The sequence below is a fragment of the Heteronotia binoei genome, chromosome 19 (assembly GCF_032191835.1).
Source record: "Heteronotia binoei isolate CCM8104 ecotype False Entrance Well chromosome 19, APGP_CSIRO_Hbin_v1, whole genome shotgun sequence".
Lineage (NCBI taxonomy): Eukaryota > Metazoa > Chordata > Lepidosauria > Squamata > Gekkonidae > Heteronotia > Heteronotia binoei.
In genome coordinates, this window is record NC_083241.1 from 21850586 (window position 1) to 21869933 (window position 19348).

A 19348-nucleotide genomic window follows, 5' to 3' on the forward strand; every position below is an offset into this window, starting at 1 on the left:
CAATGATAAAACCAAATATTTCATTGAAGAGTACACTTGGCAGATTCATCACTGAACATCCTTTTTGGGCTTTCAAATTATGCCTCTGTGCAGGCTTCAGATAAATTCCAACGTAAAATGTCATAAGAACTAACACAACCTTTGGATAAATTATGAAACAAAATGCTTGAGTTATAAAAACTAGGACAATGTTTGGATACATTCTGAGGTAAAATGCCTCAGTTGTAAAAACAAGGGCAACTTTCAAACTCAAACACTTCTATTGCTTCTTGATTGCCATTTTCATTGATTTTACAATATTCATACAACAGAAAGGGAAAGCAGGTAAAGAAACTTTTATTTAAAGAAGAGAGTGAACTGGCCAATTCTACTGTGAGGAGACCCTGGGCAGGAGATTTTGAGTGTCATTTAAAGGGCAGCAGACTACTGTTAGACTGAACCAGATCCAAAAGGCCCTGTCTGTGTACTAAACACACTTCCACCTACAGAACAGCTCAATTTACAACCTTGCACCAATGTGCTGTGTGAGAAACATGATATGAAATCTAATAATTGCTCTTCTTCTTTTACAAGATCTTGTGGAATCATGAAGATGGCTATAGAATGGGGGTGGCCAAACTCACTGAACTTAAGAGCCACAAAGAATAAACATCAGATGCTTGAAAGCCACAAGACATGAACAAACATTATATACCTCTTTATTAAAACTCTTCAAACTTTCTTTACACAGAAAGATAAAATACATATGTATGCACTTTACAACATGACCATGCTATAACACAACTTTTAAAAAAACAAAAGCTGGGAATAACAGTCCCCATATAACCAACATAGGGAAAGATTAGCGAATTATTTTTTAGCACCAGTGGGAGAAAGAAACACACTTGTACCATATAAATCACTGACCACCGTTTGCATCACTATGCATCTCTCTTTGCCTTGACACCAAATAGTAAATTCAGCTCCTACAAGAGCTATGAAACTACAGAGGAACCCTGCACCACCCACTTTAATCCTGACCCTTCTTCCAATGGCTCCCTCAGCTTTTGCACTCTCTTTCTCCACTCTAGGATTCTGGGTGACCTCTGTGGTGGAAGAGAAGAGCCTGCATGCCTGCCTATTTGCCCCTCCTTCCTCACTTCACACACAGCAGAAATAGTCGCTACTTATGGGTCAGCACTCAGAGGCTGATTGAGAGCCTGAGCCTATGCATGCTTACTTGAGAGTAAGCCTACACTACGTTCCTCCTTGACCTCCAAGAGCCACACAATATGTGTGAGTCACATGTGGCTCCCAAGCTACAGTTTGGCCACCCCTGCTATAGAACCTATTATGACACTGTGCCAATTGGCACACTAGAGTTAGCAAACATTCGCCAAACACTGCCATCAGTACCCCTGGATCATAGGATCCAACCTTATTTGGTTAACCATAGAACAGGAAAATGGAGGATGTGCTGTTACGACTGGACAACTCAGACATTTCAAAAGCCTTGGGTTGAGTATTGAGCAACTGTTTTGAAGTTGTTCTTTAAAAGTCACCTGAACACCACCACCCAGAAATACAGGGAATGCTTATTAAATTTGCAGATAATACTAAATTGGGAGGGGTAACAAATGTGGTAGAAGACAGAGTCAGAATACAGGATGATCTTGAAAGGCTGGAAAACTGGGCTAAAACAAATAAATGAATTTTAACGGGAATAAATGTAAAGTTCTGCATTTAGGCAGGAAAAATTCAAATGCATCATTACAGAATGTGGGAGACTTGTATTAGCAGTAGTATGTGTGAAAAGGATCTAGGGGTCTTAGTGGACCATACACTGAACACATCAGTAGTGTGATGCGATAGATAAAAGGCCAATGAGATTTTGGGTTGTATCAACAGAAGTATAGTGTCCAGATGGTATCACTTTACTGTGCTCTTGTTGGGCCTCACCTAAAGTACTGTGTTCAGTTTTCAGCACCACAATTTAAAAAGAATATAGGCAAGCTGGAACATGTCCAGAGTAGGGCAATAAAGATGGTGAGAGGTCTGGAGGCCAAGTTTTATGAGGAAAGGTTGAAGGAGCCTGGAGAGGAGACAATTGAGAGGTAATATGATCACCATCTTCAAGTACTTGAAGGGCTGCCATCCAGAAGAAGGTGCAGAGTCGTTTTCTGTTGCCCCAGAAGGTTGGACCAGAACCAACAGGTTTAAATCAAAGAAGTTCTTGACTAAACATTAGGAAGAACTTCCTGACAGTTAGAGTTGTTCTTCTGTGGAACAGGCTTCCTCAGGAGGTGGTGGGCTCTCCTCTGGAGGTTTTTAAACAGAGGCTAGATGGCCATCTGACAGCAATGCTGATTCTGTGAATTAGGCAGATCATGGGAAGGAGGACAGGAAGGGTTGCATTGCGGCCTTTTCTTGCACACCCCAAGAAATGCTGTTCACCAGTTTGGGATCAGTCAGCAATTTTTCTTAGGCCAGTTTCCAGGGATCTTTGAGGGTGCTGTTGTTGTTTTGCCATCTTCTGGGTGTGGAGCAGGTGTCAATGGGTGTGGGGGGGGGGGCGGAGAGGTACTTGTGAATTTCCTTATTTTGCAGGGGGTTGGACTAGATGACCCTGGAAGTTGCTTCTAATTCTATGACTCTATGTGCACTGTCCAGACCTCCCTAGAGGTAGTGTGGAATCAAAATGTGAGAGATATAAACACAGGCATACTGTGTGAGCCACTAATTTTTATAGACTTGCTTTCCAAGCTGCTATAGATGTTCAGGTTTCTATCCACAGCCTTGCCCAAACCTAACCTGCGTGGCCTCTCCAGTCCATATGGTCTCTGGGCAGTACATCTAGAGAAAAAGAACAACCCAAACCCAGCCAAAAAGACATAAAACCAAAGGGGAAAGTTGGCTGCCTTTACTTACTTCAGCGACGTACTGCCCTTCTTCTCAATGGGGACCCAAAGGAGCTTATATTATCCTCCTCGCTTTCATTTTCCCCTCACAATAACCCTGTGAGGTAGGCTAGACTGAGAGAATGTGATTGGCCCAAAGTCACCCAGCCAACTCCCACAGCAGAGTGCGGATTGGAACCTGAGTCTGCCAGATCCCAGTTTGGCACTGTAACTATTACACCTCCCCAGGCTCTCATACACAGCTGCCTTTGATTCTAGCATCAGCAACACAACCGAGGCAAACAGCCACCTCAGCAGCTTCCCAACTTGTCACAATATCAATCAGCAGTTGCTGAGTCTGTATGACTCTTGCCTACCTGCAGATGGGCACAGATGGTGGCAAATATGAACCAGGTGATCTCCCAGTAGAGCCCTGTGGGTCTGGCCATCTTCTGGCACCTTTAAGAGGGAAGAGAGAGAGAGAGAGAGCGCAAAACAGGGAGGTTTTTTTTTTCACAGCCACAAACGGAGTCAAGCGCACCCCTGCCAGAATCTGAATGACTAAAGCAAACTGGGTAAAGAGGCCGCCCTGGGCTTTGGAAAGAGTGCAACCCAAACAGCTGAGGTTTGTACTGGCCAGGAAAGCAGACTCCCCGAGAACAACATGAGCACAACATGACAGGGCAAGGGTGTTCCAATTAGGGCAAAAGGGCTGGGGGGGAGAGGGAAGAAAGAGGGCAGGAGGAGGAATAACTCTGTTCCCCCACACACACTCAAAATCTGCCCCCCCCCCAAATTATCAAAATCAGCAACCTTCCCCTCCCTCCGTTACCATATATACCCCAGAGCCAGGGAGAAGGGAAAGAAAATAAAACTAGTCCTGCCAAACTATTTCAACACTTTTGCCTGCTTCCTAGCTAAAGAATCTAACCTCGGGACATCAGTTTCCGTTTACCGGTGCTTCCAGCCCTGTTGGCTGCTCTGCTGCATGCCATAGGCACAACACTCCACCCTTGCTCTGGAGGAGGCCCACTGACCTCCAGTGAAACAGCTCCAGAGGAGCCGCTTTGTGGGCAGGGATCAGAGGGGCTGCTCCCTCTTCCAGCACAAGATGCCAGGTTCATTTATTTATTTGTGGTGGGGGAAACAATGCAGAGAATTTATGGAGAAATAAAAGCTACTGGTTTGACTTAGTGTGAAATGTATCTCCTTTGTTTTCCATTTAAGCCTTTCTTGTAATGGGATACTGAATCAGCGATCCAACTGGCAAGTGCCTCGGAGGGTGGATGGACTCACGGCTGCATTTCTCTGGCTGAGAAGTGGCACTCTTTTCTGTGGGAGATGGCAAGAGGGAGCCACGGTCTGGTTTCAGCCCTCCTCTTTTAGGAGCACTTGTTTCTGCCGGCAATTCAGCCCGTCAAAATGCTTCTAAATTATGTTCTCATCAATGCTGGGTGCAGAGAGAAACACCTTAAAACACGAACCCATTTACTGTGGCAAAAAAACTTCACAGACTAGAGCTCCCTGCAGCAGATAATCCAGTCCAGAAAAGGCCTGGCCACCGTTCCAATGCCACAGGACTCATTTTTGTTGCAAGGGACTAGTACAAGAGCCAGACTGAAGTGGGTCACCGGGCCCACAGCAAGGGCTGCTTCATCCCCAAGACAAGTCTCCTCCTTGTCAAGTTTCACTACCAAGTGCCAATTCAGGACAGGTTGCCTCCAGTTTTCTAAAAGCAAACAGGAGGACAGAACCTGCACAGAAGTGATCAACTTTTGAAAACTAGGAAAGGAAAGGTCCCCTGTGCAAGCACCAGTCGTTTCCGACTCTGGGATGAGGTGGCTTTCACAACGTTTTCACGGCAGACCTTTTTACAGCGGGGTGGTTTGCCTTTGACTTCCCCAGTCACCTACAAACTGAGTACTCATTTTATCCACCTCGGAAGGATGGAAGGCTGAATCTGCCTCAAGCCGGCTACCTGAAAACCCAGCTTCCACCGGGGATCGAACTCAGGTTGTGAGCAAAAGCGTTCTGAACACACTTGCGCCCCTTCCCACTTTCCACCCACCTCCAGAAAGACAAATGCAGCAGTCCCCAGGAGGAGGAGGACCCTTTCCCCTCCCGGCACCCCTGCGCCCCACCCCTCTCCCGGCCAGGGAGCCCCTTCGCCCGCCTCCTCACTGGGGAGGGAGTGAGAGAGGCACAAGAGGGTCCAAAAAAGGGTCCAGGCAAAATGGTGTGAAAAACCTCCGCTTGAGACCCTGGAGAGCCGCTGCCAGTCCGAGAAGACAAGACTGACTTTGATGGACCAAAAAGGGTCTGATTCAGTAGAAGGCGGCTTCATATGTTCAAGAGCCATCCGCTCGGCGGGCGGGCAAGCTCCGGACGGCCTGTGCGGGGATCTCCACTCTGCGGGGCAGCCAGGCTGTCACCCCCACGGCTCTGGGGCAGGCGGGGAGGGCTCCTTCGCGCGCCACTCCGCGGGGCTAAGAGAGGAACTCGGCCCCTCCGGCCATGTGCACAGCACCCAGAGCCCCAAGCCGCAGGCGCCGGGCTGCCCGCCCCCTCTGCACATGGGCAGAGGCTGCCCAGTCTGCTTGCGCGCTTCGGCCCGGAGTGCCGCGCTCGCTGGCCGCCGCCTGCACCTGCCGCTCCTCCCGCCCGCCCGCCGGCCTCGGGCTCCCTCCCTCCATTCGCGCGTGAGCCGCTTCCCGCCTTACCTGCGGCCTCCAGCTAGGCGCCCCGGCCCTCCCGGGCAGCCGTCTGCATCCCCCGCTGGGCCAAGGGGCGGCGGCTCTCGGCTCCTGGGACTCCCCCGCCTCGAAGGGGAGGCAGAGCGAGGCGTCCCCGCGGGAAAGAGCCCTCCGAGGAAGCCCCGGCGGCGGGATCAGCAGGCAGCGAAAAGGCCCGGCGCTTCCATCTGCCCCGCCGCCCAAGTTCAAAAGACTCGTGGGCGTCGTCGGGGAACCCCGCATCACCCCGCCGAAGGGCTGGTGCTGAAATGACTCGGCGCCGCTTCCAACCTGTTGGGCAAGCGCGGCGCGGCGCGGCTCTTCTGCCTGGGCACCGGGCGCCCTCTAGCGGGTCATCCGGACAAGGCGGGCCAGCCGGAGGAGATTTATAGGTTGCTAAGGCGAGGGGGCAGCTCTCTCTAGGACGGCAGGGTTAGCACTTTAGCAAACCCTGCCTTTGCTTTCATTCCCAATACCTTGAGGCTGCTGCAAAGCAGTGAGCTAAAAGGAGTATCGCATAAGTCTTCCATCAGGTGAAATGTGGAGTGAGAACGTTTCTGGGCCTGAGAGCCAGTCCTAGAAGGCTTTTCATGAGATCAGGTGGTTCGGAAAGCAAGCCAGGTTTCAAAATCTGGTTTGGCAAGGGGCAGAGGAGAGAAGAGACCCACTCACCTTTGGGAAACAGACATGCTTGTGGCCAAGGACTTTTTTTTTTTTTGTAGAAAAAGCCCAGGAGGAACTCGTTTGCATATTAGGCCACACACACCAGATGCCAAGCCAGCTGGAACTGCGTTCTTGTGTGTTCCTGCACAAAAAAGCCCTGATTGTGACTACTTGTTTTCTTAATTAAACAAGATATTGGGGTGTGGGGAGTGAGGAGAGGGTGGTTTTTGAGATATATTCTCCTCCTCCTCCTCCACACCCACAGCAGGGGTGGCCAATGGTAGCTCTCCAGAAGTTTTTTGCCTACAACTCCCATCAGCCCCAGCCATTGGCCATGCTGGCTGGGACTGATGAGAGATGTAGGCAAAAAACATCTGGAGAGCTACAGTTGGCCACCCCTGGCCTATAGTTATGCAGAGGTATAGGAGGGCAGCAGGCAGACAGCAGCAGCTGATCCAGCTGAGCTTGGAGAAGAAGAGGTTCCACTGCTAGTCACCAGTTTTACAGACAGAGTGGCGTGGGGTGGTTTTTTCCCTGGTCATCATTCTGGAACTCATGCTAGATGAGAAGATGTGAGGCTGTGTGGTACAGTGGTTAGTGTGAACTTAGGTTCTGGAAGGCCAGGGCTCAAATCTCCACCAAGCCTGCTTGGTGACACTGGGCCAGCCACACTCCCTTTCAGGGGTGTCGTGAGGATAAAACAGAGGAGAAGAGAACAGTGTAAGCAGCTTTGGGCCCCACTGGGAGTATAAAAAGGTAAACGAAGCACCAGTCGTTTCCAACTGAGGTGACATCGCATCACGTTTTCATGGCAGGCTTTTTACTGGGTGGTTTGCCTTTGCCTTCCCCAGTCATCTACACTTTCCCCCCAGCAAGCTGGGTACTCGTTTTACTGACCTCAGAAGGATGGAAGGCTGAGTCAACCTTGGGCCAGCTACCTGAACCCAGCTTCCACTGGGACCAAACTCAGCTCGTGAGCAGAGCTTGAACTGCAGTACTGCGGCTGACCACTCTGTCCCCAGGGCTTCTACTGGAGATATACAGTGATGTTAATAAATGAAGTTTGAAATGTGCAGAGATGTGGCCCTGCTTCCCTCCAAACAAATAAAGCACGCTTTTGCTAAGTGTTGTTTTCAGGGGCAGGCACCATTCCGCACACAGCCCTTGTGTGATCAGCCACACTGCTGGCAGGACCAGAGAACTGCAAAGTCCCAGCTGCGGTGGCCCCTGCCCTCCTACCCCCCCACACCCCATCATGCTCCTCCCCCAGGGCAGGATTGCAGAGTCCTGGGGCATGACTTTAGCATCCCAGGAGGAGAAATACTGCCTTTTGTGGTCCTATAAGAAAGCAGGTCAGACAGCCAAGCCTTTCCCCCCATCTCTGCTAAGAAAAGTTTTTCCTGCTTAATTTTGGTAAGCCATGTTGCTGGGGCAAGGATAATAGCACTCCCCCCCCCCCGGAGTCAAGGCAATATCACTTGCAACATCCATTCAGCAGGAGCTGAACAGGGGGCTGTGGCTCAGTGGTGGAAAAGACCTGTTTGGCATGCAGAAGTCTACCAGTTCGGCCTCCACCACCTCCGCTTAAAAGGATCAGATCACAGGTGGTGTGAAAATACCTGAGACTCTGGAGAGCCACCACCTGTCTGAGCAGCCAATACTGACCCTGATGGATCAAGGGTCACTCTTAGTCACTACAACATGAATCAGCTTCAGGTATTCAATTAGGTATATTTTATTCTCTTCTCTGTCTTGCAGGATCTTTAGTCTGAAAGCCAACAAAGACAAATGCAGTGAAGCAACCTTTGTAACCAAGGAGGCTGTTTGTGGGCAAACATTCACAGAACAGCTTTGTCCACACATTAAACCTATCTCAGTTCCACCAGTATGGTGCAAAAAGTCAGTGAGTTCCTGGGGGGAGGGGGGCACCATCCTTAAGTTGCCCTTTGATTTCCCATCTTTCCCCCCCCTCCATGCCTAAGCAAAAGTGCGTGGACTGCTCATTCAGCCTGGCTGCCAACAAAATTATGCCTGCCATTGTACCATCTGGCCCTGAAAAAACATAATCCTGTACAGGGCATAGAAGCTAAAGGCAGGGAGGTTGCCCATCCATCCCAAAATACTGCACCCCAGCTAAGGACATCTAAGCGTGGCACTCGAGAGTCTGCTGGAGAAGACAATTCCAGACAGGTCACCATGTAAGCATGTAGCAGCAAAATAAAAGTCCAGTAGCACCTTAAAGACTAACACCATTTATCGCAGCAAAAGGAGGGAACATCTCTCCCTCCCCCATCACTGTTCAGTTTTCTGCTGGTTTTAGTATAAGTGTATCTGCCAAGTGGACAAGCACTCCATGTGCCTGATGATGTCAGCTCAGATTGCAGTTTATGCTGCAATCAACTTTGGCGGTCTTTAGGTCTGTCTGGACTTTTTATCTTTGAATGCAGAAGATGTCAGAACCCAAGTGACACAGCATTGAGAGCAAGCCTCACGACTCTAAAATGGATCTGAGTTATTGCACAGACTCCAAAAGCACTTGGTGGCAGGGGTGCTGATGGCAGGGGTGCTTATGTAGGAGGTTTTGATCTCACTCTTCCTCCCAAGGAACTCAGCAGCATGCACTTTATGTGACTGCCCCAAGATCACTCAGCAAGATCCCATGGAAAAGGGGTGCTCTGAGCCCAGGTTTCCCAGCTCTGGCTCTCTGGACAGAGGTGAGGTAATAAAGGGAGGGCTGTAAACCCTGAAATTAGATTAGAACTGATTGCTTTGCAATAGATGTATTATACGGGTCCCAGTCACTCACCTGCTCACAGCTAGCTGTAATCTGGCCCTATAAGTACAGGTTAATTGAATCCTGATGGTACAGACTATGATTGATGGGGCAAAGGAGACACCCACACAAAGCCTTTGATGCTCCAGGCAGGTGCAGAAACCTTGCCCTACGTTCTAAATCACAGAGTCCAAGGGCAATTTCCCACACAGCTTACCGAGGAGCAAAGTCCCTCACCGCGCAGCGTCTGCTTGGATTTCCCACCAACTACTCCACAGATTCAGGAAGTGCCACACCTTTTGCGTCTCAAATGGAAATCGCTAAAACACTAGTTTACGTTAGCAACGCAAAAGGTGCGGCACTTCCTGAATCTGCGGAGCAGTTGGTGGGAAATCCGAGCGGACGCTGCGCGGTGAGGAGGGACTTCGCTCCTCAGTAAGCTGTGTGGGAAATCACCCCAAAAGTATCATTGTGGTTCTTTTTCACTCACTGTTCAATTTAACAAGGAGTAAACCTTATATTGATCTGCTACCACTCACACTTGCCAGAAATCACAAAGCAAAATTCTGAATCTCACCCCCCCCCACACACACATCCATCTTAACAGCATTATGGGCCCCAGGCAAAGCAGTGTACTGGGCCCCTACAACTACTCACAGGAATAAAAATGTAAATGGTCGATAAATGGTCGACTTATACAAAGGATCTTTGTATAGGTCTACAAGACTACATTCAACAGTTTCTCACCTTGCACAAATAAAAAGCTTACCCATTCATATATTCACAAACTATCAATACCTGGTTATTAGTATTGTATCATACACAGATTAGTATGAGGCCCCTATGCTCGTGGGGTCCATGGGCAAGTGCCCATCAGGCCCATGCGTTAAGACAGCCCTGACACACACTTTCCTACTGGTATTTTTCAGTACCTCCAACAGCATTTTTTTTACTTTATTGGCTGCTCCCACATTGATAGCCTGAAAGAGCTCTAAAGGGTTAGTGGAGGGAGAGTTATTAAATGGCATCCCCAAGGTGTCAAGTCGACAGATTCAAGAATGAGTCAAAGTTGATACTAAGTTCCCATTTATTGATAACCGGTACTCTGGCGCAAGCCTCTAGCTTGCTAAGAATGAAACCAATACAGTGATATATGGGTTTTAAGGTACACTTCAAAACATTCCTATGGGGGGGGGGGGTTTACAGGAGGAAACATTCACACACAACTACTAGATACTTCCTCAGACGATAGATAGCAAATGCTCTTGAATTGTTATGCAAGGCCTCCTCCCACCTCAGGCCCTGAGAAGGCACCGGCTAGTTTCTTCACCCCAGTTGCAAATCAAAATAAGAAAAGGGGGGAAGGGGAGCAACTAAGGTAGAACATTAGCAGCAGTGGATCCATTAAGATTTTAACAGGGCCTATTGCTTAGGCCATGATCCCCCAGTCTTAAGTCGTTATTAGTTGATCTTGACATACTGACCCCCTTAAGCTGACCCTCTCGGCCTCTGAGGGTGTTTAGATAGAAATTTCTTGATCAGGTCAGGGGCTGACACATCTTTCTCTGCTACCCACTCATTTTCACTAGGAGGGAAATATCTCCATCTAATTAGATAATACAGCTTCCCATGTTTGAGCTTTGAGTCCAAGATTTCCTGGATCTCATGGTGACTCTGGCTCCCCATCTGGATAGGTTGGGGTGCTTCCGGCCGAGGTTGCCAAGGGGAACAACCAGGGTCTTTCCGAAGAAGACTACAATGAAAGACAGGGTGCACTTTACTAAACATCTTTGGCAACTCCAGCTCTACTGTAACTTTATTTATCACCCTCTTGATTTTAAAAGGACCCAGGTATTTGTAGGCCAACTTTTTGGATGGTTGAGTGAGTGGAAGGTTTTTTGTAGACACAAACACTGAGTCTCCTACTTTGAAATCCCAGGCAGGGACATGGCTTTTGTCATATTGCTTTTTGTAAGCTTCTTTGGCTACTTCCAGGTTCTCCTGTATTTCCTTCCAACTCTTAGTCAGTGTGCCCTACCACTGATCAAGAGGGCTCACCTCTTTCTTTACTTCCCCCCCTTGGTAGTAGCAGGAGGGGCTTTCCCTCATACCCACTCATGATCTGAAAGGGGGAGGCTTTGGTGGAGCTGTGGACACTGTTGTTATAGCAGTACTCTGCAAAGGGCAATAGATCCATCCAGTTGGATTGTTGATGGTTTATACATCACCTTAAGTACTGCTCTAGAAGCCCGTTCACATGCTCAGTCTGTCCGTCTGTCTGTGGGTGGTAGGCGGAACTCAACCCCTGCTCCATGCCCATCAGTTTACAGAACTCCTGCAAGAAGTTGGCAACGAATTGCGGGCCGCGGTCACTAATCACCTTGTCGGGGATTGAGTGTTGCTGTCAGGCTCTGTAACTCTATAATACTGAAATTATAAAATACTAACCAAATGGACTTTTCTATACTAACCCTTAGCCTTTGTCATATTGTAGTTACCATGCATATCAAAGGGAACGTTTGAAGTGTTAACTTTGTTTAGGTTGTGAAGAGAGCAAAGGAATGTGACCGTTAAAAGATACCGCCGCTGGCCAGCATCTTCCCAGAGGCTAGAAAATAAGCAGAGGCTTTCGTGTGAAAGTTTGCACCTTCACTCCCTGTTGTTTTGAGAATAATGCCTTTGTTCAGATGTTGCTTTGATGTAGATTCAATAAGACCCAGAGACACCCCTGCCAAGGTATTAGTCTCAATTTCTGTTTCAAGCTATGAGTTTCCAATAAAAGTATTACATTGTCTTAAATGAATACAGCCTTGAGTCTCCATTGCCTGACAGTAGCTTGGCTACATGGTTGAAGAACAAATAAGCCAGCTTCTTTGCGGTGGGGAGTTGGGCACAGGGAATAAAGTGGGCTTGCTTGGAAAAAGTATCTACTACCAGCAATATTACTGTCTGGCCATGAGAGGGCGGTAGTTCTATAATAAAGTCCATAGAGACTATCGACCAAGGTCTAGAGGCGGTCTCCAGCGGTTTGAGTAGCCCCGGGGGTTTCCCTCCCCTTCTTTTAGCCATTATGCAAATAGGGCAGGTAGACACAAATTCAGATACATCCTTTTATGGAGGGCCACCAGAACTGCCTGTTGACCAGATGTAATGTCTTGATGTACCCAAAATGCCCAGCCAGTTTGTTGGAGTGACAGAACTGTAATACTTCTAATCTCATGGTCTTAGGAACGTATAGTTTTTCTCCTTTGTACCACAGCCCATCCTCTCATTTTTGGATTTCCCCTGGCCGTTCGTCCCCCTCCTTTTCAGTCTCTGCTGCCATTTTTTCCATTCCCCACCCCTGTAGTTGCCGCTTCTTTTATGACCTTGTAGTTACAACGGCGGCCACTTGGGTGGGCGGAACTAACGAATCCACTATCTCCTCTCTTTGACTGTTGTGCTGGGGCAAGCAAGACAGCGCGTCTGCTAGAAAGTTCTTCGTGCCGGGGATGTGCTTTAGCACAAAGTCGAATTTAGAGAAGAAACCGGCCCACCTGATTTGTTTTTCGCTCAGTTTCCTTTTCCCTGTGAGGGCCTCGAGATTTTTGTGGTCGGTCCATATTTCAAGCGGCACTTTCGCCCCCTCTAACCAAGACCACTATGTTTTTAGGGCAAACATTACTGCAAACGCCTCCTTGTCCCACACTGACCAATTTCTTTGTTCTGCCGCCAACTTTTTTGAGATGTAAGCACACGGCCTCAGTTTCCCTTCCTCATCCTTCTGCATGAGAATGGCCCCTATGGCTACATCGGAGGCGTCGCATTGCACGACGAAGGGTTTGAGCTCGTTGGGGTGGCTCAGGACCGGCTCACTTGTGAATAGCCGCTTCAATTTATCAAACGCCGACAGGCAGTTTGATGTCCAATTTAACCGGGCTCCCGGTCGCTTGGCTTCCGGGTCCTTCCCCTTCATCTTTAACAACTCAGTTAAGGGGAGCATGATTTGTGCGAACCCCGGTATGAACGTCCTATAGAAATTTGCAAACCCGAGGAACGATTGGAGTTGTCTACGTGTCCTCGGGGGTGCCCAATCTAATACTGCTTGCACTTTTGCCGGGTCCATTGCCAGTCCCCTAGCGGACACGTGGAAACCCATGTAATCCAGCTCTGTTTTGTGAAATTCGCATTTGGACAGCTTAGCATACAATTTATGTCTCAACAGGGTGCTTAACACCTTCCGCACTAATTTCACATGGGATCGTTCGTCTTGCAAGTAAATAATGATGTCATCCAAGTACACCACCACCCCCTTAAACAAAAACTTTCTTAACACATTGTTTATAAAACTCATGAACACCCCGGGGGCCCTTTGCAGTCCAAAGGGCATTACCAGGTATTCGAACTGCCCCAGTGGTGTGTTGAATGCCGTTTTCCACTCATCCCCCTCTTTAATGCGCACCTGGAAATACGCATCTCTCAAATCCAACTTTGTAAAAATTTTCCCCTCTGACACAGTACTTAATAAGTCCTTAATGAGGGGGATGGGGTAGGCGTTGGAGGTTGAAATCGTGTTTATCCCACGAAAATCTGTGCAAAGTCTAAGCGAGCCGTCCTTCTTTTTCCAAAACAGGACCGGAGCTGCGTGGGGGGCCGTGGCTGGCCTAATAAACCCCCATTTTAAGTTCTTGTCCAGAAATTTGCGCAGCTCCGCCTTCTCCGCCCATCCCATTGGGTACAGTTTGGCTTTTGGGAGCAATTCCCCCGATATTAACTCGATAGCACAGTCCATGTCCCTAAGGAGCGGCAGCTCGTTGGCGCCCTGCTCGCTGAACACCCCCATCAAGTCCTGGTATGCCCGGGGAACTTCCAGAACTTCTTCCAGTGTCATGCATACCCTCTCGGTGGAGGGCGGAGGGCTAGGCCCCCACTCTGAGTTCCATAGGTGATCTTTGCACAGCGGGTCTATGAACCTTATGGTTTGCCTCCCCCACCGAATATCCGGTTTGTGCCTGGCCAGCCACCCCACCCCCAACACTACTCGGTAAGAGCAGGAGGGGGTGATTACGAAAGCCTCCTGCTCCCAATGTTCCTCGATCCCCATCGGCAGAAATTGAGTCTCTGAAGCACAAGGCTCCCCCCTCATCACTGACCCATCCATCTACTCAAATTGTAGGGGGCGGGGGAGAGGGGTGGTAGCCAGGCCTAAGGCCTCTACTATTTGGGGCGTTATTAATTCCCGGTTGCACCCCAAGTCAATTAAAGCCCTCACTTGCATGAATCTTTTGAGCTTGGGGTTCAACAGTCTCACTGGTACAAAGTATAGTGATCCAGTCACTCTCACCCTCACTGGTGCCGGCTCCTCTGCGACCTGCTGGTGGGCACCCTTCAGAGCAGGTCGTTCTCGTTTCCCGACGGCTCTTCCATCCAGCCCAGCTCGCTCGGCTCATTGCCCAGGAGCGAGTCCTCTTCTGCCTCCTCGATGGTTGCCCCGCTGCCTTTCGCCACTTCCTTAGGGTGGCTGGGGGCCTTCTTTGGCACAGGGGTGCTCTGCTTCGAGGCACTTGGTGGTGCTCGTGGTGGGTTCGGGCAGCCGCTTGCTAAGTGCCCCGGGTCTCCACACCGAAAACACTTTCGGGGCCTGGCGGGCTTGCCCCCACTGGAATTCCCTGCCGGTTTCTTTGCCTCTGCTTTCGGGGCTGCCTTTGGGTCCCGTCCCCCTCTCCCGCTCTGTTGCTGGCGTTGCATGGCGACGCGCTTCATATTGGTCTCAACCTCACCCGCTAACGGTATCCAACCTACCAACGTGGTAGGTCGGCTTGGGTGAGAGACCGATCCAATATGCCCGCATTCAGCTCCTGGATGAAGTGCTCGATCTTCATCAGCTCACTCCACCCTCGCAACTTCGCTGCGTTGGCTCGGAAGTCTGCCGCATACTCCAGGATTGACTTCTGCCCCTGTTGCATGTCGCGCAGGGCCGCCAAAGCTTGGGTCTCCTGGAGGGGGTCTTCGTACTGGGCCGACAGAGCCTGTAGGAACGTTGCCACATAGTCCAGTTCCAGGCTCATGGCTTCGTACAGACTCATGTACCATTTTTTAGCCGCCCCTTTCAGCTTCGACCCCAGGTAATCCACTCGGCTGAACTCATCCGGGAAGGTGTTCCCCCAATAATGCATGTAGCTGTTCACCTGGATTGTGAAGTATTCTACTTTGTCAGGGTCCCCATCAAAGGTAGCATCGAGCTCCCTTCCTTCCCTCCGTCTCGAGATGCCGGAGAGGGAGCCGCCTGCCGGGGCGCTGCAGGCGGTGCTGGCGCCATGGCCGGGGCCGCTGGATCAAGGGGTGCTGGTTGCTGCTGGATCAAGGGGGGTTGAGTCACCCTTCTAGGACCGGGCAGCCTTAGAGAGCAAGAGATCTCCCGGGTGATCTCTCCCGCCATGCGGTTGGTCATGGCCTGCATCTCCGCCTTCAGGCCCTTGACCACGCTCTCCACTTCGTTGCAGACTGTGGCTCAAAATTCCCTGGCTGTTTCGTCCTCCTCGTCCTTGGGCGCCGCTGCGCCTAGCTCTCCCTCGTCTGGCTTCGCGCCCTCTTCGTGTAGCGGGACAACCACCATGGTGTCGATCTCCTCCGGCTCCATGGGTCCCGGATTGGGCCCTTCGGTGTTGGCCATCCGCATCCTTCGCATGTGCCGAGTTAGGATGGCTTCGCATCTCACCGGGGCCTCATCCATTGTACTGGTGGAGGTCTGGGGCTGCCACTGCCTCGGGGTGACAAGCAGCTGCTGGAACTGTGGAGGAGACACTGCTACTCTCCGGGCATCCAAAACGTGCCAGGGAATGGATGGCCCTTCTTCAGTATCGGGAAGCTCACCACCTCTGGTATCTTTTCAGCCATTTGCTACAAAGTGGCCAGGGTGGTTAAGCTTCAAAGTTGATTCTTAGCAAAATGTCAAGTAGAAGGATTCAAGTTGATACTAAGTTCCCATTTATTGATAACCGGTACTCTGGAGCAAGCCTCTAGCTTGCTAAGAATGAAACCAATACAGTGATACATGGGTTTTAAGGTACACTTCAAAACATTCCTAGGGGGGGGGCGTGGTTTACAGGAGGAAACATTCACACACAACTACTAGATACTTCCTCAGACGATAGCTAGCAAATGCTCTTGAATTGTTATGTAAGGCTTCCTCCCACCTCAGGCCCTGAGAAGGCGCCGGCTAGTTCCTTCACCCCAGTTAGAAATCAAAATAAAAAAGGGGGGGAAGGGAAGCAACTAAGGTAGAACATTAGTAGCAGTGGATCCATTAAGATTTTAACAGGGACTATTGCTTAGGCCATGATCCCCCAGTCTTAAGTCGTTTTTAGTCGATCTTGACACAAGGGAGACGGCTGCAACACAATTGGGGGAGGGCTATATCTGAAGACTGATTGGAAGCTTAGCTAATTCAAGAGAGACAACAGCACCTCTTTCACCATTGCAAAGGCTTTACACTGGCTCTCCATTTACTTCCAGTTTAAAGCACTAGTTCTGACTTCTAAAGAGCCACCTTGAACTAGGATTGCCAAGTCCAATTCAAGAAATATCTGGGGACTTTGGGGGTGGAGCCAGGAGACTTTGGGGGTGGAGCTAGGAGACATTAGGGGTGCAGCCAAGATCAAGGCTGTGACAAGCATAATTAAACACCTGGGGATTGGCAACCCAATCAGCGGTAGCACCTCCACGCTCAGGAGCAGTCTACCCGCGAAACGCTTGGTGGACCAGCTTTGGGCGGGCTGTTCGAGACCCTGAACTCTTCCGACGTGCTTTTTTGCACGCGTCGCCCTCTGGGGCACGGGAGAAGCGCAGCAACATGCACGATCCCCGTTCGCCCTCTGGCATTGCTAGCCAAGTGCATTCCCACGCCTCCCTCTCTCTCTCCCCTTTTGCAACCGGGGGGCGAGATCCAGCCCCACTGCCCCTTCCCTACTGGACGGGGGGGGTCTCTCTTACCTGTCGTCTCCTCCCAGCTCGCTCGCCTTCGCCCCCTGCCCCGCATCAGCCGCCCCGCCACCTGCAGCCATTGTCCGCTTCTCCATTAGCTGTTCCCCGTGCGGGAACGAAGACGACTCACAGAAGCCTGGGTCCTGCCGCGGGGCATGGCGGGAAGCATAGCTCCCCGTCCGGAGCTCAGCCCGGCAAGCCAATGGGAGGTGAGCGGCCCAGAGAACTACAAGGCTGAAAAGTTCTGCCGCGCTAGGCACGCTGGGAGTTGTAGTTCTTTCTAAAGGTGGGGAGAGGTATCGCAGAGTGGGGAAGGAAAGGAAACTGAAAGGCTCGAGGCTGTTGCAAAAGGGGCGCCAGGCGGGGGTGGGTTGTTCTTTGCAAGGCCTCCCTGGCACTTTTTTTGTTTTACCATTGCAATTTGCAAAAGGCCGCCCCACCTCCAAATGCCCCAAGAACGAGTTGCACCAAAATGGCGCCATTTCACCCCCGCTTCCAGATTTTTGGAGAGCGGGGGAGGAGGCTTCAAATTCGGGGGTCCTCCGCCAGGGCAGGGGGGTTGGGAAGCCTACCTTGAACAGAGTTACATCCTGCCTTCCAAGCCCATTGACTTCAGTGAACTTAGAAGGGTATAACTGCTTAAGACTGCATTTGGTCCCTGACTCTATAGAACTTAACAGTTCACTGAAGTCAATGGGCTTCTAGTATCCTGGCCCCACTGATGGACCTCCTGATGGAAGCTGGGGTTTTTTGGCCACTGTATGACACAGTGTTGGACTGGATGGGCCATTGGCCTGATCCAACATGTCTTCTCTTATGTTCTTAACTTGTTCAGCATAAGAGCCAGTTTGGTGTAACGGTTAAGTTTGTAGACTCTTATCTGAGAGAACCAGGTTTGATTCCTCACTTCTCCACATGCACCTGTTGATGTGACTTTGAGTCAGTCACAAGTTCTCACAGAGCTGTTCCTCTCGAGCAGTTTCTGTCAGAGCTCCACCTATCTCACAGGGTGTTTGTTGTGAGGAGGAGAAGGGAAAAGAGATTGTAAACCGCTCTAAGATTCCTTCGGGAACTGAAGGGCAGGATATAAATCCAATATGTTCTTCGTCCTCGTCATATAAAATAAATGTTAGATGTTTGAGAGCTGCAAGATATGATCATCAGATGTTTAAGTAAGCCACAAGACAGGAAGGCAGGCAAGCAAATAGATGGGGGAAGGGAGGAAGGAGGGAGAGGGAGAAATAGAAAGAAAGCAACTTTAACTTTAAATGCATTCTCCAAGCTGCCAGCTGGCTTGGCTTGGAGAAGTGATTTAAAGAGACAGATGTATTCTCCAAGCCAGCCTACAGGTTGGTGGGGGCTTTGAGGGAAAGGAAAGGTCCCCAGTGCAAGCACCAGTCATTTCTGACTCTGGGGTGATGTTGCTTTCACGTTTTCACGGCAGACTTTTTACGGGGTGGTTTGGCATCGCCTTCCCCAGTCATCTACACTTTCCCCCAGCAAGCTGGGTACTCATTTTACCAACCTCAGAAGGATGGAAGGCTGAGTCAACCTTGAGCCGGCTACTTGAAAACCCAGCTTCCACCAGGGATCGAACTCAGATCAGGAGCAGAACTTAGGACTGCAGTACTGCAGCTTTAACACTCTGCACCACAGGGCTCTTCTTGGGGCTTTGAGAGCCACAATATTGTGAAAGAACCAAATGTGGCTCTCGAGCTACAGTTTGGCCACTCATGATGTAGGATAGGGTTTTTAGTTTATAAGTGGCTTGGATTGCTCCTGTATATTAAATCAGAATTTCACAAAATCCTATATATATGGCACTGTCAGACTGAGCCACTGGGTGGCGGTGGGGTGCTCAGATTTCTAGCTTAGTCACTGAGGCATCTATCCTGTACATAATAAGCACAGTACTAGCATTGCATCTGACAACGTGGGCTCTTGCCCGTGAAGACTTTTATTTTTTTTTAATTACGGTAAATTATAGTCTTTAAAGTGCTCACCAAGACTCCTGTTTATTCTTGCCATTATAAAAGACTTAACTGCAACCCTAAACAGGCTATTCATGATTCTACTAAAGTGTACTCATTCAGGTGTACTCCCGGGAAGGAAGGAAAGTAAGTGAGAGAGAGAAGGAGGGGGATGTGAAAAGAAAGCAACTTTAAATGCATTCTCTAAGCCTTTGGCTGGCTTGACTTGGAGAAGTGATTTAAAGAGAGAAATGCCTTCTCCAAGCTGGCCCACAGGGTGGTGGGGGTTTCAAGAGCCAGGGCCGGATTAACAGTTAGGCCAAGTAATTGTCTCTGACTTGGCAGGTGTCATAACTCTGTGAATAAAGAGCA

At 49.9% G+C, this 19348-nt stretch overlaps 1 protein-coding gene across 1 annotated transcript in view; it reads right to left on the bottom strand.

Annotated features, from left to right (window-relative positions):
• ADAMTSL3 (ADAMTS like 3) overlaps positions 1-3336 on the bottom strand; it is a 378645-nt gene extending 375309 nt beyond the window's left edge. Inside the window, exon 1 of the mRNA XM_060259735.1 lies at positions 3254-3336. Within this exon, the coding sequence (XP_060115718.1) occupies positions 3254-3325 (72 nt within the window). The 5' untranslated portion in view covers positions 3326-3336. The remainder of the gene's footprint in view (positions 1-3253) is intronic.
• Between the last annotated feature and the right edge of the window lie 16012 nt (positions 3337-19348).